Genomic DNA, 15,817 nt, shown 5'->3' with positions numbered 1-15,817 from the left:
AGTTCTGCATACACCGTTGTAATTTCCATAGTATTTTCACAATATTAAACTTTTGCAAAAACTCAATCATCATACTTTGAAAAAATGTGAGCTAACACTCACGACTTGCAATTGTTTTGCAAGTCTCTAACAAAATCATCATAAAACCTATTTATACATCATTCTTCAGTAAAATTCCTTTTTTTTTTTTTTTTTTTTTTTTTTTGAACTTTTTCTTCCATGCTAGTTGCTACATGCTAAAAGTCTAACGGCTTCTCCCGAATGCATCAGCAGGAAAACAATGTGCCAAGCTACTAATAAGGTTGGGAAATGAACTAATGAGAAATCTAGAGAGCATGTCCTTGCGATCCTTGCTCGAAAACTGAAAAATACATGAAGAAATGAACTGATGTATGGGAATCATAAACCCAGCCCATAAATTCTTCATAAAAGTGGGACATCCAGCAACTGCGTTTAAGGTAAAATACTATTTAGATGTTTTATTGCCTCGATGGAATCAACCCTATATATGTAGTTTAGGTTAGATTTAGTGTCTGTCGTCTCGGTCCAATTTGCGCGTACAAAAATAGAAATGCAGAGGAGTCTCGCCTTTTAAATTGTAGCCTCTCGAGAGAGAGGTTGTTTCGATCACAATGAAAATTTTCTCTTCAAAAAGGTGAAGATCATATGCCAATTGTCCAGAATTTAGAGAAAAACTCTGAAGCTTGCTGCAATGCATAGAAGCTACACTTTTTAGGAAGTCACTTTTTCCTGAATCACATGATTTGTATGCATATTAAAGATCCCTAATTATGTGCGTAAATCGATAAGATATTTCTTCATTCAAACATCATCGTTACATACATTCTCTAAGATTGCTCGAAAAGAGCAGATTTATAATAGCACATTGGCTTTAGAAACACATGAATAATTTAACATTATTGACTCATAAAACATACAGGACAATGGGACAACATCACGTAACATGTAAAATATGAGAAATAATTAAAAAGGGAGATAGAGAGAAAGAACACAATCCGTGAACATGCCGGCAATCACCACGCCGCGCATATGGTTGTAGACTTTGAGTCTCCTACTTCTTAAAGGAGATGTTGTTTCTGCTTCCGATGCTGAAGGTCTTTTTAATCTTAGACTTAGAGCGATTAACAAAATCCGTAAACATATGATATTCATCATCTTCTTGCTTTGTTTCATAAACACCATCTGCTGCGGATGAAGCCTTCTCGATACCAGCATTGGAGGTCGTAGCACTGATCTTGAATTTCGTGCGGTTAATGTAGTCAGAAAATGCACCATCATTGTCTTCCATTCTCATCTCTACCTTGTGCACTCGTGCCATTCCAGTCTGTGCAGCTTCAGCTCCAGACACATTGGGTAGTTTGACCTGGTTACTTTTCGAATTGCGAGTATGATTATGACTCGGAAGTGAAACTTTTGGAGCAGTAGAGGCCGGAAATTCGTATGCTTGCTGTTTTGCTTGTCTATTTCCCATTGATATATGTGAGAAATTCGAAAACGGAGCAAGTTTTGGAAATATGAGTGACGGAAACACAGCGGATTAGGAAAAGATGTGGTGACTGAAGACAATTTCTAAAATTATGTTGTAATTGAAAGATGGAGAGAGCGATATTTATAGTCTGCATGCACGAAAATTTAAAGAGAAGTGAAGGGAGAAGTTTGCTTTTAGATTCCTGCAGATATGAAGAAAAAAGTTTGGTTTTAGATTCCTAATGAAGGAAGAACTTTCTCAATATTTTTCCAAAAAGGGTATAGTGATGTTTTAAAAAGATTCCCACGTTATTTCAGCTCCAATTGTCTTCGGTTTTTGAAATTAAAATCCTACTTTAAGCACAACTAATACAACACTAAACCACTAGTAATTGAAAGTAGAGGTGTTAAATCAACTCATTGGATTGTTAATGAATATTCATTAAGTTTAGTTTGATTTCATCTTACATTACTAACACTATCAATCTCACTTATATATGATACTGATGTCAATTAAACGGGTCTTGACATATACTTATTAACAACTAAATAGATTAATTTAACACCTCTAATTGAAAGGATTATGTAATATGTTGGCCAGCTATTTATTAACACCGTATCAAAGCTTAATTAATCAATTAGTTTCCAAAAGCAATGAAAAGTTTAGGCAGAAAACATAGAGAATCTGGGTCGGTACTTGGAATAATCAGGGTTGAAGATTGAAACTTTGACACAGACAGAAACCCTAGCTCTTCCAAATTGGCAACCGTAAAAATAATTCTGAACAGTAATTATAATTAAATAATCCATGCGTTTATAGTGCAACGTCTGAAACAAGCATCATGGATTTCTGGTGGGAAAACCAAGAAAAATTGTCAAAGGAAAACTTTCTCCAACTTGATTTTACTAAAAAGAGATGCCAAAACTTTATAGTGTATTTTCTACCGTCCACAAAATCTGTAAAAAAAATAGTCGAAGTTTTTAACTCAGTTTTGCAAAATTCTAGATGCTCAAGCAGACGGAATTTCTCCGTGGTTACATCTTTTGTGCATGCAAAAGATTATGCGAAAACTGAAAATTTTCATTTTTATCAAAATCAACGAGTGTTTTCAATCGGTTTAGCAAAGTTTTGCATACATCATTGTAATTTTTGTGGCATTTTAACTATGTTTCGGGGACTTACTAGATTTTTTTTATATTTAAAAAAAAAAAAAAATTTAAATGTCATATGAACTTGTACACATTTTTCAATTTATCATATCAACTTTCTGAAATCATCAATTTGCCATCTCATCCTAATTCCGTTAAGTTTTCCATCCAAAATAAGTCATGTGCGAGGCACATGACTTGTGTTCAAGATTATTTCTGTCATTTAAGATCTTTTTACAAGTTCTTTACTTTTCTTTAATTAAACTCTTAAATTTTGTGTTCGAGGTTTTTCATCCGGATCGTTGTGTTCGAGCAGCGTATATGCATATACAAATCTATTTTCTGGCACCAAACCTCAACTCGTTTCTTATATTACAAAGCCTATATAAAATTTGATTTCATGACATGCTAAACTAAACACTCTAGAATTGTTTTGATCGAATGCAACTTAATAGAAGGAAGTGGGTTGTTAAAATTATAGAAATACTTCTGAACACAACACATGACTTATTTTGGATGGAAAACTTAACAGAGGTACGTTGAGATGACAAATTAATGATTTCAGAAAGTTGGTATGAAAAATTGCTTAAATTTTTAGTTTATATGACAAATTAAAAAATAGGTACGATTTCATATGACATTTCAAAAAAAATTCCTAAAAAACACTTAAGTAGACTTGATAAATGGTAAAAAATCGTACTTTTAACAACATTATGCAAAAGAGTCACCGTCGCATTACAACATAAAACGTATTTTTATGTCATTTTCCAGCCACATTCTTTTTAGTAGTTTTTCTTCCCAGCTACATGCTAAAACTATGACGGCTTCTCCTGAATGCATCAACCGGAAAACAATGTGCCAAGATACTAATAAGAGCATGTCCATTAATTAAGAACAAGGCGAATTCAGAGTAAATCGGCTCAACACTACGGTTCGCCAGCCTAAATAACACCGAAAATCTGACATTAACTAGTTCAAAATCAAAGTTTCATAAGGGAATTCACAGTATAACAATACAACTGCCCTACAGAATTACTATGTGATCGACTAAGTCACACCGATAAACGATTTGTCTCACTCTTACAAAAAAACCCCAGTAGAAGTTCCCGTCTAGTACCCATAATGCGAGCCGTAGGCTGAGCCATAGCCCCCATGTTGTCCTGCATGTCCTTGATTAGATGGGGGAGATGCATACACCGAACCATGAGTTGCATAGTTGTTATAACCTTGGTCCACAGAGCCAGGAGTTGGAGTCGGCTGCGGTGCTCCAGCATCAGCCATGAAATTCTGTAAACCAACCAACAAAGGACGGTCAAGGTCTCTGTACTAACAGAAAATTAGAATGCATGTATTAACAGAAATGTGCTCGTATATCAACTACTACCGACAGCAGAAGCTTTCTAACAGCGCTAATGCACGAAAGACTATACAACAGAACACCCAATAAAACACGTTACGTTTGCCCGTACTCCTATTATGACCTCACAAAAATGTAATAAGCCAGAAAGCATGATCAAGATACAAGAATCAAATGCCAGGACTAGGAGCATTGCCTGTATCAGTTGTTGAGCTGCTTGAACTTCGGGAGCACTTCCACTGATTTCAACAGTCATCTCCCCAGGTACACCCCTAGTCTCTTGTATCGTAACAGTTGCCCCACTAGCGCGTCGAATATAGCTTATACTTGCACCAGCTGTGCCAATTACAGCATCAGCATATGACAGCGGAATTTGCAATTGCTTGGTGATCTGCAAAAATAAGAAAAATCATCATCAGGAACATATTTGGACTACAAGAAAGAACTTGATAACACCAATGTAGTTTGCAATGAATTAAAGAAACATGAGTATAACCTGTGTGACCATTCCTGGTGCGGACTGAGCATTTGATGGCTGGTGGGAACCCATTGGAGCTTCTCTTCCATAAGCCGATATACCATGATGAGGCTGTTTCTCCATAGGTGGAGGCATGTCAGCTGGTGGATAGTAATTGTCAAGCTGCCGAGGAGGTGGCATGTATTGGGGATTAGGCGGCCCATATCCAGGACCCCCATGACCAGCATTGTGGGGATGACCTTGAGGTGGACCCCAATTTTGATGAGGTGGCCCATGATCCATCTGAGGATTTGCCATTTGCATCTGATAAAAAATAAGGAGCATCATTTGTTTCATCAAACATAAGTGTTGAGAGTTGGTTTGACTTATTGCAATTGAGAGTACAAGGCAGACTTACATGCATTTCAAATATTGGAATTATACTGCGGTCAACTAAAAACTTCCTAAGATGAGATGCAATTAGTTCAATTCCTTTGTGCACACCAACACCCTCACCCACTACTTCAACCACTCTGTCATCTTGAAGAGCAAAAATCGGTAGGTCTTCTGCACCAAATCATTCAACAAAAGGTCAAGCAATCGAGCAGAGGACACATATACCAATGTCCAGCTGAAAATAGAGATGCAAAACTAAAGAAAGTAAACAGTAAAGAAAGAAGAAAAAGTTTCAGCTTTTACTATTTGTGAACTATGTGTCATGTGATGGGTTGTATCCCATAAATGCAACGGTGAATGCCGCCCTCAGCAAATACTGCCACTAAATATTTAATCTTATATCCATTAGATGAACTTTTAAGCCTTATTTGGTTATACTGAAGAAAAACTATATGTAACAAGACAAGTAGCTAGGTAGTCTCATGATGAATTTTTCAGAACTTACACTAAGATCAGATATCTGTGTATGTTTCAGAGTACATCGGAAAAATTGTAAATCATAAGAGATTCAATATACAATGAAAATTACCTGATCCAAGAACTCTAACTATGCAGTTAGATGCTTCTTGAATGGATTTAACAGTTCCTCCCTGTTTCCCTATCAAGCTTCCTGCCTGTGAAGCTGCGACCAGCAGCTTTGTGGATACTTTGCCACCCATGCCCGGTGGAGCATGAGAAGAATCACCATCCAAACCATCAATAATACGCTTGTGAACCCTCAAAAGGCCATCCATTGCTGGGGGCAGAGAAGAATCTGGCTCCTCCTTGCCAGAAACCATTACCTAATCAACGCAATAAAAAGCACCATCAGCATAGAATAAACACTGGCCGTTACCATAACATAGTGCCTCTGACATATACACAAACATCTGAAAATACTCTTCTTCATAAAAAATATTAAAAAAAGAAAAAAACAAACAAACAAACAAATCAACAATTCCTTGGCAAAAATGTAAAAACTGAACACGGAAAAACATGGACCAGGTGAATGGTAACAAGGACAGCCAAAATCGTACACAGCGTTCAGATACATCAAACCATTTTATAAACCAAAAGGTATGCATTGAACATATCCATGTAGGATCTTCCAACCAAATATAAATCTTCTATATATGGTCATAATTGGCCTACAAGAGATCAATTTTGACAAATTACTAGGGGAAAACAACAGCTTAGCAGTTATGCACAAGCTTTTACGTATAACTAACTGATTCACTCTGACAATTGACTGTGGTTAGTTATACTGCTTTTTGTTTTCAAAGATATGTAGGATAGTTTATAAGCCACTTAAAATTTATCATTAGTCTTAAGAATCACGTTATTAAGCATTATTGATTTCTTTTATGGTGTACATCATCTGCGGCAAGACATCAATCATCCAGGTTCTGAAGTTACCAGAGATAATGCAGAGCTTTGTGGAACAAATGTTCGAATAGTGTATGTGTTTATTCAGATCAACTTTTCAGCAATTTGTAATGCTCAATGCTGATCCCTTCCATCTGGACCTTTTGTTCTTCAAGTTTGGGATCTTATTGATGATTGAGTCGTTGCCTTAATGTTTGCACGAAAAACCTGCACACATTCATTGTTGTTATTACAATAAATGGATGTATTCATATTTTATGGATTCTTGTGATACCGCTTCTTTTATGTCTTCTTTTGATTAAACGTTTTTAGAAAAGGAATTCTAGAGTTGAATCACATTTGTTATTATTTGCCTCACACCTTCAATAATTTCATTGATTTTCAGACTCTTTGAGAGAACAGGGCTAGATATTACGAAAAACTTATATAGTGACTCCTTTTCATTTGGATAGCACCTTCTTCTCCTAAAAGATCTATACCATAGTACACATTTAAACTATGAGAACATCACTACTTTAGAACACAAATTGAAACACTAGAACCTAATTTTTTTTTTTTTTTTTTTTATGAAACAGAAATTATATTTCTAGTCAAACTAATCAAGATTTCGTTTAATGTGTACGTTAATCTAACATATTGCATTGTGCCTCATAACTATTTTGCCCATCTAGGATGACAATTATTGTATATTTTTTCCTGTAATTATTAAATCAATTGACACTATCAACCTATAGCTTTTAAACTCAACAAGGTGAAGAACTTCATATAGATCAACTGATCATATTGGTGATTGATCTTCATAGTAACAATTAGAGTCGAAAGTCAAGAACTTCATTTTCATCTTTCCCTATGTCATTTCAACAATGGTATATCACCGTATGACTGTTATACTTGGTGCATGCAACACTCTGTAATAGTCATGTAGAGGTCAAACCATCAAACTATAAACATTAAGCAATCTCAACAACAATCAGATATTTATAGCCACCAAGGAAGCTTTCCTCAACTACGATATATAGCAAATTTACCCTCACGGAAAACTTAGTCCAGTAACTAAATGATTCACGGAAAACTTAGTCCAGTAACTAAATGATAGGAACTACAAATGCTCAAATACATTTCAAAGCGAAAGCATAATATAGAGAATGAAAAAAACCAAGTGACCAAAAGCAGATAACTACGTAAAATTCGTTGAAACTTCAAAGAGAATACTACATCTCGTTCATACAGGTTATTAGTAGAAACTTACAGCTCTTTCAGTTGTTCCTGGGGGACCATCAAGAATTTTAATGCGAGCTCTTGTCTCCTCGACTATTTTCTTAATGAACTCCCCTTTGCGTCCAATTATACTGCCAACCTTTTGCGCAGGAACCAGCATCCGGAAAACACTCTCTCCTGGCCATCCAGGCCACTTCTTCTCACCTCCACCAGACACAGCAGCATCTTCATGAGGCTCTTGGTTCTGTTCAGGTAATTGCGCCTCCTCCTCTTGTACTTCTACTGATAACTCTACTTGTTCCTGCGCCTGGAACTGAGCCAGTGCCTCTTCCTGCTCCTGTGCCTGGAACTGAGCCAGTGCCTCTTCCTGCTCCTGTGCCTGGAACTGTGCAAGTGCATCTTCCTGCTGCTGTGCCTGGAACTGTGCAAGTGCATCTTCTTGTTCTTGTGCAAATGTCACTCCATGTTCCTCCGTCAGCTCTGGAGCTGGGTCCAGAGCCGTAGCCTGGTCTTCTACCAGTGGCTGTGCATTCTCAATCTCATCATCGATTTCAGCCACGGTGACAGGTACTTCACCTCCATCAAGTTCCCCATAGAGTTTATCAGCTTCAGCCATAAATTGTCTGCATTATATCAAACATAAACCAAGAAAATTATGATAACAGAAACAAAAAATCACCATGAAAAATATGAACAAACCCAAATGAAGAAAAATACTCCGAATCGAAAACCTGTCTGGAAACCATGAATTAGTAAACATATTTCACAATACAAGAACAAAAACCCTTCCTTCAATAAATAAAAATAAAAAAACAGCCCTAAAGTAACAGAATCACAAAACAAAGAAAACCCAATGACGAACCAACATCGACAATTTGTATACAGAAATGCATCAAGCAAATACTACACTAAAACCATAGAAAATTGCAGAAATTTGAAAAGAAATACACACAAAACTATAAAATAAAATAAAAAAATCATGAAAAATTACATGGGTAGGGAAGAGAACTGGTGGTGGCAGCGCGAAACCTAGTAGTCTGAAACCGAAAGGGGCGAATCGCTGGAGAGGACGACGAGAGTTGGATTAGGCTTCCAAGGGGTTTGAGAGAGAGAGATTCAGAGTTGAAGAAAATAGAAAGACAGGGAGAGAGTGATTTATCTTGATTTGAGAGAGAGAGAGAGAGAAAGATGGGGTTTGGGGTTCGATTTCTGTGGCTCTGGAAATATGATTTTATTTATACCCCACGAATTTGCTAAGTATACTATATACTCATCTTTTTATTTTCAACTAGTAAAATATTGATACATACATTGTCACGTCATTTAGTAAATTTAGTGACCTTAACATCTCAACAGAATCCTCTTCGAATCCTTTTAGTGGGATCTTGAAAATTCGTAAATCGTATTTGTTCATCGTAAATTATGATATTAATTTTAATTTTAAATAAAAATATTTAAAATAATTTATAACTTCATGATGTACGATAAACAGATACGATTCATGAATCTTTGAAATTTTCACAAAGAGGATCCAACAAGGATCTGGATTCCTTAACATCGTTTCCTAAATAAATAACCTATAACTAATGGTCTGGTTTAAACTATTTTTATGAGTTTTAAATTCACTAAAAGCACTTTTAAACAATTAAAAACATTTTTTTCATCTAGAGGAAATACTTGAAAATGTTTTTGAGTAAAAAAGGTACATTTTAAGATAATCAAGGAAAAAAATAGCTATGATATAAGCACTTTTCCGTAGAAACACTTATAATCAAAAGTAATTCCTACAAGCTATTTAAAAATCATAGTAAGTGGTTAAGTGGTAAGGGCACAAATTGTGACTCCTCAATAAACAAAAAAAGGTTAAAGGTTTCATATTCGATACTCAAAGCTAGTAAATCTGCTCGACTATGACCATCAACATGGTTAAATTTCTTATAACCTCTTCGGTCCGGAAGAGATGAACAACCTAACTTACCATTAGGGGTGGAAAAAATTCCTGAAAATCCCAAACCGAACCGAAAAAATCCCGATCCCAAACCACCGAAATTCCCGAAATTTTCGGGATGCTATCCCAAACCAATCCCGAAATTTAGGTACGGGATTCGAGATTGGCTTCTCGATATTTTGGAAATCCCATACCAAACTGAAAATATATATTATTAATTATTATATATGTATATTTATACATATATATTATATATGTTATTCTTTTATAATTGATGCTAGTAGTTTCTAATTCATGCTCTACAACCTGGAATGCCCTACAACTTGCATATTTTTCATGTTCTATTTGATATTCATTTGGATTTTATTATTGCTGCTGTCATGGCTGATGATTTCAGAAGGCTTGATTCTTTTGTCTCTCAACAGATTGCCAAAAAGGTTTAATTAATTTAAATTTTGACTCTGATAAAAACAGTCAGACATGCCAGTGTTCGATTAAATGGTAGTGTGAATGAAATGACATTTCTAGTTCATGAATGTGTTCTTGAATAAATCATAATTTCACATTTTAATTTGGGATTCCCGATTTGTCCCGAAATCCTGAAAATATTTCGGGATTCCCAAAATTTGGGATTCCCGAAAATTTGGTTTGGGATTGGTATTCAAATTCCCGTCCCGAAAACTTTCGGTTTGAGATTCAGGATACTAGTTTCAGTTCGATATCTCATATCGAACCACCCCTACTTACCATCAATTGTCCCTCTTCTTATAAGAAGAAGAAGAAGCAGCCCTTGCCTCAAACATACAAATCATAGATAAGAAGACAGAGCGACGGCTCATGCATTATCAACAAATATGCCCAAATTAGGAAAATGGGCTGTTTATGCTCTACAGGCCTTTATGCAAAGAGATTTTCATTTTTTTCAAAAAATTGGAACTAAGCGTGAGGTTCACTTCATATCAAATTTTAACGATCCAAATTTTCTATGTTGTAAGTCTCGATTCATAGATCATTCTTGCAAAAATTCAATTCAATCTGAAACCATTTGCATATTTAATTATCAAGATAAAATTTCATTATTTCTTATATAACAAAATATTTGTTAATTTCTTTGAACCCAATTAGATGTCTTAAATATTTCCGAACTGACTAATATTTTGTAAGGATGATCTATGAGGTGCAACTTAAAAAATAGACGGTTCCCATTGTTAAAGTTCGATGTAGTGTGGATCTCACAACTAATCCTCATTTTTATAAATAAATAAATATATAAATAAAAAGGAATCTCTTATCTTAAAGATTTCCTTATGCTCTATTAGAAATACTAGGCGCAAATTTAAAAGAGATGGCGCGTTGAAAATAAGAAATTGAAAAGAGACAGAAACAAAGTGATTTAATTTTCTACGCTACATTTTTGTCTTTCCACACACCTCGTTTATTTTTGCTTTTAGATTGAAGAAATGAAAGAGGAATCAATAGACGTAAATAAACATAATTGTGTAGGAAATGAAAGGACAAGGCGGAAATCATTTTAAATTACAAAAAGTCTAACACAAGCCTGAAAATAAACAAATCGATTCGAAACTCAAGCAAAATATTACAAGAAGAGCCAAAAATCAAAGCTTTAAAGATTCCTAATAAGATTGTCATACGAAGACATTGTCAAACTTCCGATGAATACATAGCGGTGGAAGAAGAAGAAGGTTTTGATAAAACCTTCGAAATCACTAATGGCAGCCAAGCAGTTTTCGAAGAGAAAATTTAGTCAATGTCTGCTCATAACCTTAAAAATACAAATTGCGTCTAATTTCTTCAAACGAGACAATGCAAGATATAAAACAATGAAAAATACTTAGATGCTAAGTTATATGCATTTATGAGTCCACTTTTGGAGGCTTCGTTGTGGCCTACGTGTAAAGAACTTCCATAAAAGTTTGTTCTGCAATTTTAATTCGTCTAAATTATGTGCATTTTTGTAGTAATTTCCTTATCGATGTGACGAAATGAGCAGAGGGTCTTCCATATGCTGCTATGTAATATGCATCTATGTATGTCACATATATGTACACGAATAATAAGATCGCACATGATATCAAACAGGTCGGATCAGTAAAATTTCTTCCCAATTTTTCATTTAATGAACGACATTATGCGCGAAAAGGATGAAAAATTTACAGATTCGAGAAGGAAACGGTACAAAAAGAGAAGATCTTTACAATTCTGCAGATAGTGAAGGAAGAATGTGCAACAACGGAAACTGCTTCGTTATCATTTTTTTGTTCCCTCGGTCGCAACCGAGTCTGCAGCAAGTACATCAGCATTCATTTGCATTATGGCATCGAATTTTTCAGACTTCCCCAGCACAATCTCGATCTGAAGTTTAAACGAAGAGAAAAAGCAGAAACGATATCAGATGCTGGGTGGAAACTTGGTATAAAATGTTTCATCAACTTAAAGACGCTCGACCAAAGAAACCAACCTTAGCCTTCTGCACGAGGCGACCCTTACTCTCGTCTTTCATTCCAACGGTAGATGTAGACACCTCTGTGCAATCCCACAAACAAAGATAGCCAAATCAACTACCTTTATAACATTTTTCAAGTTTTTTCGAGTTAAGAGTGCAGATTTCTTACTCTTCTCGATAGCCAAGCCGTTGTTCTTTAAAATCTCCGCAATAGTGATAACCGTGGTGATTGCTGTAATAACATAAGTGCAGGACATAATCACAGGCTTCACATCAAAGTTCACAGTAATACAAATTTCACTTGGCTGCCATAAATTTGTTTCAATGAAAATCCATAGTAACTAAAGGAACTCTCAATTTTCGCGCTTCAGTGGGCGGTCGAAGATTGGAAGCATAGTCAATAAGAAATTGTTTAGAGCTTCTGGTATTGGAGTTGCTACAGAATCATGAAATCTCCAGCCTACTTGCGTAACACCGCCATCCCTAATTTTCGGTTATGCTCATCTCTATTGCGTAAAAAGATTGAATTTGTCAAAGTAATCGTGTAGGTCTGGTAATTCAACTAGTTTTAGGCTAAGCATGCTGAGTTATATAAAGTGTTCTCCTTCTTCATGCTATTACTATTTCGGAAACTAAACAAGAACATAGATACTGAGAAATGATTCCGAAAAGATTTACCCATCCCAAGCGAAGAGAGCTCAACCTCGTTGTACTGCTCTATGTACCTCTGCGTCAAAGAAAAACAACGTAAACACGAAATGCAGTTCTTACCGAAATTCATCTAATTAGTATTCAAGAAAACAATATATGCTTGAAAAACTCTACACAATAAGACCACATAGATGTTCTCTTCACCAAGTATCAACAAAAATCATCCCTACAATTGAGCTTCCTTATTTTTGTACTAAATTTCAATTCCCTTTTCCAAATTTCCTGCATTTCCTCCACAAGCATAGAAAACACGAGAAACCACATGGCATTATCAATCTGCTCATATTACCAACAAGTGACGGTGTGAATTATCCGCTCATATTAGCAACAGATGAATAGACAATAAATGACGGTGTCATCATCTTACTAAAAATTACTCAAAAAACACGAAAAGCATTTCAATGTGATTATCATACAGCCACGTGTTATTACCAACCTCTCCTATTTGACGTGTGAACATCATACTCAAAAAAAATCTAAGAAAAAGACAATCATACCCCGAAAGACAATTAATCTCTCGGTGTTACTACAAAATTTAACATACTTTTCTTATGATCTCAGAAAATTAAGCTAATCAGATGCATGTAATTACATTGCAAAACTGAACGAACGAGCAAGAAGATAAAAAGGAAAAACTAAATAAAAATATACCTTAGCGAGATTGACGTAGAAGAAGAGTGGTTTCTTGGTGTTGGAGACCTGAATTCTGTTCTTCTTCGGCGCCTCAACCGATTGCGGTGGTGGAGATGCGACTCTCTGCATTTGAACTGCCGCCATTTTTGCTCTGAAATTTTCTCTCTTTCGATCGGAAACGGCAAGACTCATGAATTTGATCGGGAACGTTAGCGAAGTGCGGTTATGGGAGGAAAATTTATAATGGCGGGAGTATTGGTGAGGGGGCCAATTGGAAGAGTACACGTGGTGGTGTGGGAGTGGGTGGCGGACGGAGTCAGTCTGTTTGGCAGTTAGGATCCGAAGGAGCAGAGGCGGTTATGCTGTAGTATGAGGTGGGCCTGGGCTTAGGACATTTTATCGTAATGGGCTTCTGTGTGGAGTTTAGCCCAAAAACAATGATGCTCACAATCAAAAGGTCCAATTGTCCTTCCATGGTTCCTTGGGAATTATTGTTCGTACTCAAAGTACTCATCATGCAACTTTTATTACACGAGAGTGCATGATGATTATTTTGAACTATTTTGGTGCGTTAATGATAGTTAAATATACAAGTTTGATGGATAATTTTTATTCTGGCTAGTTTTTATTTACTAGTTTCGAAATTCGAAGAAACAAAATTGAATGTAACTAAAAATATTCCAATACACATCTTAAATACCCGAAAACATTAGCTTTTCAAGCTTGAATTAACTAGAATGATCGACTTCATACTGTATGAATTCCAGCTGGTGGCTTCGTCATGACAGTCCACACTTCTAGGGGCCGGGAAGACTCACGTAGACATTTCATTCTCCCCATGCCACCATCATGTGATTCACCAACATCAGGAATCGAACCTATGAAGTGTCATGTAGAATACGGGTCTAGAATTCGTCCCCAACTATTGAGTCATCCCGTATATGATGGTTTCTTTAGATTTTCAATACGAGTTTTCATTTTCGACCTTTCAAATTGTTGGCATATTCAACATTTTGGTTGAAAGAGATGTTGAATATGCCAACAATTCGAAAAGAATGAAATTTCAAAGTTTCCAAAATTGGAATGAACGTAGAAAGTACGAAACTTTTTGGAATGGAATTGGAAGATTGGAATTGGAGCCTACACCAAATGATCATGGACAAACTTGATCCACTTTGTTCCCATGATTTAAAGGTAAAACAACCAAAACTCATCAAAAAAATAAAACAAGAAAATCGACAGAGGAACTGGAGTGGCCATGGCAAAGGATGAATTGACACAACGTTGGTGAAGCGCCGTGGTCCAAATTAGAGACTCCAAACACACAATATTTGTAGGAACAAAGAGAAGTTGTCCCAAATTTTGCTTTGTTTCCGTGGGACATATTAATATTTTTATAAGGGTTACTTACACGTGCACAAATAATTAAGTTATGATACCAAACAAAAATGTGACAACAATTTATTGTGATTGGTCAATTTCGATGTGGATTCGTGGAAAATGAAGGATTTTTCAATGTGTTAGGAACACGTCCTAGTACCCCGAATGTAATTATACAATTAGTTCAAAATTTGAAAAAAAAAATAGTTTCCAACCAATTGTATTATGACATTGTTGTATCGAGCCGTATTTCCAGCACATTGAAAATTTATCGTGGAGAATATATAGGGTTGTCTTGTGACGGCTACACAAAAATGTACTTATATATTAGTTTTCTAATTTTACTTCTATGGTATTACTAAGTAACTCGAAAAATCAATGGCTAAATCTTGTATTTGAAAATCTAAATTTTTTTTATAACGGTTGGATTTTACATAAAACTTGTACTACTAAATAGAACATAGCATTGTAGCCGGATTTCTAATTTTGATGCATGCATGCTTAACATTGTATAAGTGAGATGTATATGAAGCTTTCCTTGCTAGGGAAAGGGACTATGGATTGCAATTATGGTCCCCTATCTATGTATGAAATTTCAAAACTTGCCCAAGAAATTGTCAAAGGACCGACAATGTTGACGAAATGTTGGTTCATCATCTTCTAGGACAATCGATCCGAGGAAGACTTCTGAGAGAGATTAATTAAACATAATTGTGGTTAAACGTAGTTGTCCCACTTATTTGGTGGCTAAACATAATTGTCCCACGTAATTGGCGGTTAAGACCCTAATAAGATAGACAAAGCATGCAGTAGAATGGCCCGCGTTCAATATTTTCAATGATTTTCTCACTTTATTTTTCTGTCAAGGGATTTTATTCAAAGACGAAACAAAATGTTCACATTAGAAGTTAATACATTAAAAAGTTTAAGAAGAGATCTTGATTGAATTAATATTTATATGTTGATTAGTGTGCTTATTTTTTAGGAGAAACTTGATATAAGTCCAATTTTTTGAGCCAATAGTAGAAATAGTTCATTTTATTAAAATAAGTCTAATTCCTTAAATCTTATTATTTTATTATCAATAATTATCTCTTAAATGATAAGATTTCTTATAAGAATCAAATTTCTTCCTAATTATCTCTTTGATTATTTATTTATTTTTGTTCTTTCTTGTTCTTTATCCTGTTT

At 35.4% G+C, this 15,817-nt stretch overlaps 2 protein-coding genes across 3 annotated transcripts; both read right to left on the bottom strand.

Annotated features, from left to right (window-relative positions):
• Positions 1-3,501: 3,501 nt before the first annotated feature.
• LOC103961344 (flowering locus K homology domain) lies at positions 3,502-8,693 on the bottom strand. Of its 2 annotated transcripts, none has more exons than XM_009373890.3 (7): positions 8,482-8,693; positions 7,522-8,113; positions 5,437-5,689; positions 4,870-5,015; positions 4,491-4,775; positions 4,191-4,385; positions 3,502-3,924 (listed from the first exon to the last, which is right to left on the bottom strand). In XM_009373890.3, exons 2-7 carry the CDS (start codon positions 8,104-8,106, stop codon positions 3,748-3,750), a joined length of 1,641 nt encoding a protein of 546 aa, XP_009372165.2. In that variant the 5' UTR covers positions 8,107-8,113; positions 8,482-8,693; the 3' UTR covers positions 3,502-3,747. The 2 variants fall into 2 exon arrangements, with proteins under 2 accessions (XP_009372165.2, XP_009372164.2); XM_009373889.3 differs by having other exon boundaries at positions 4,870-5,018; positions 8,482-8,692.
• Positions 8,694-11,600: 2,907 nt separating this feature from the next.
• LOC103961357 (uncharacterized protein At2g34160) lies at positions 11,601-13,546 on the bottom strand. The gene is made up of 5 exons (XM_009373899.3): positions 13,265-13,546; positions 12,581-12,629; positions 12,072-12,134; positions 11,918-11,982; positions 11,601-11,811 (listed from the first exon to the last, which is right to left on the bottom strand). The coding sequence occupies exons 1-5, from the start codon at positions 13,436-13,438 to the stop codon at positions 11,707-11,709; spliced, it is 456 nt and encodes a 151-aa protein (XP_009372174.2). The 5' UTR covers positions 13,439-13,546; the 3' UTR covers positions 11,601-11,706.
• Positions 13,547-15,817: the final 2,271 nt, after the last annotated feature.

This window comes from the organism of the source record quoted next, unplaced genomic scaffold, assembly GCF_019419815.1.
Source record: "Pyrus x bretschneideri cultivar Hongxiangsu unplaced genomic scaffold, Pyrus_bretschneideri_v1 Contig11, whole genome shotgun sequence".
Lineage (NCBI taxonomy): Eukaryota > Viridiplantae > Streptophyta > Magnoliopsida > Rosales > Rosaceae > Pyrus > Pyrus x bretschneideri.
This window is presented reverse-complemented; position numbering and strand designations above follow the sequence as displayed.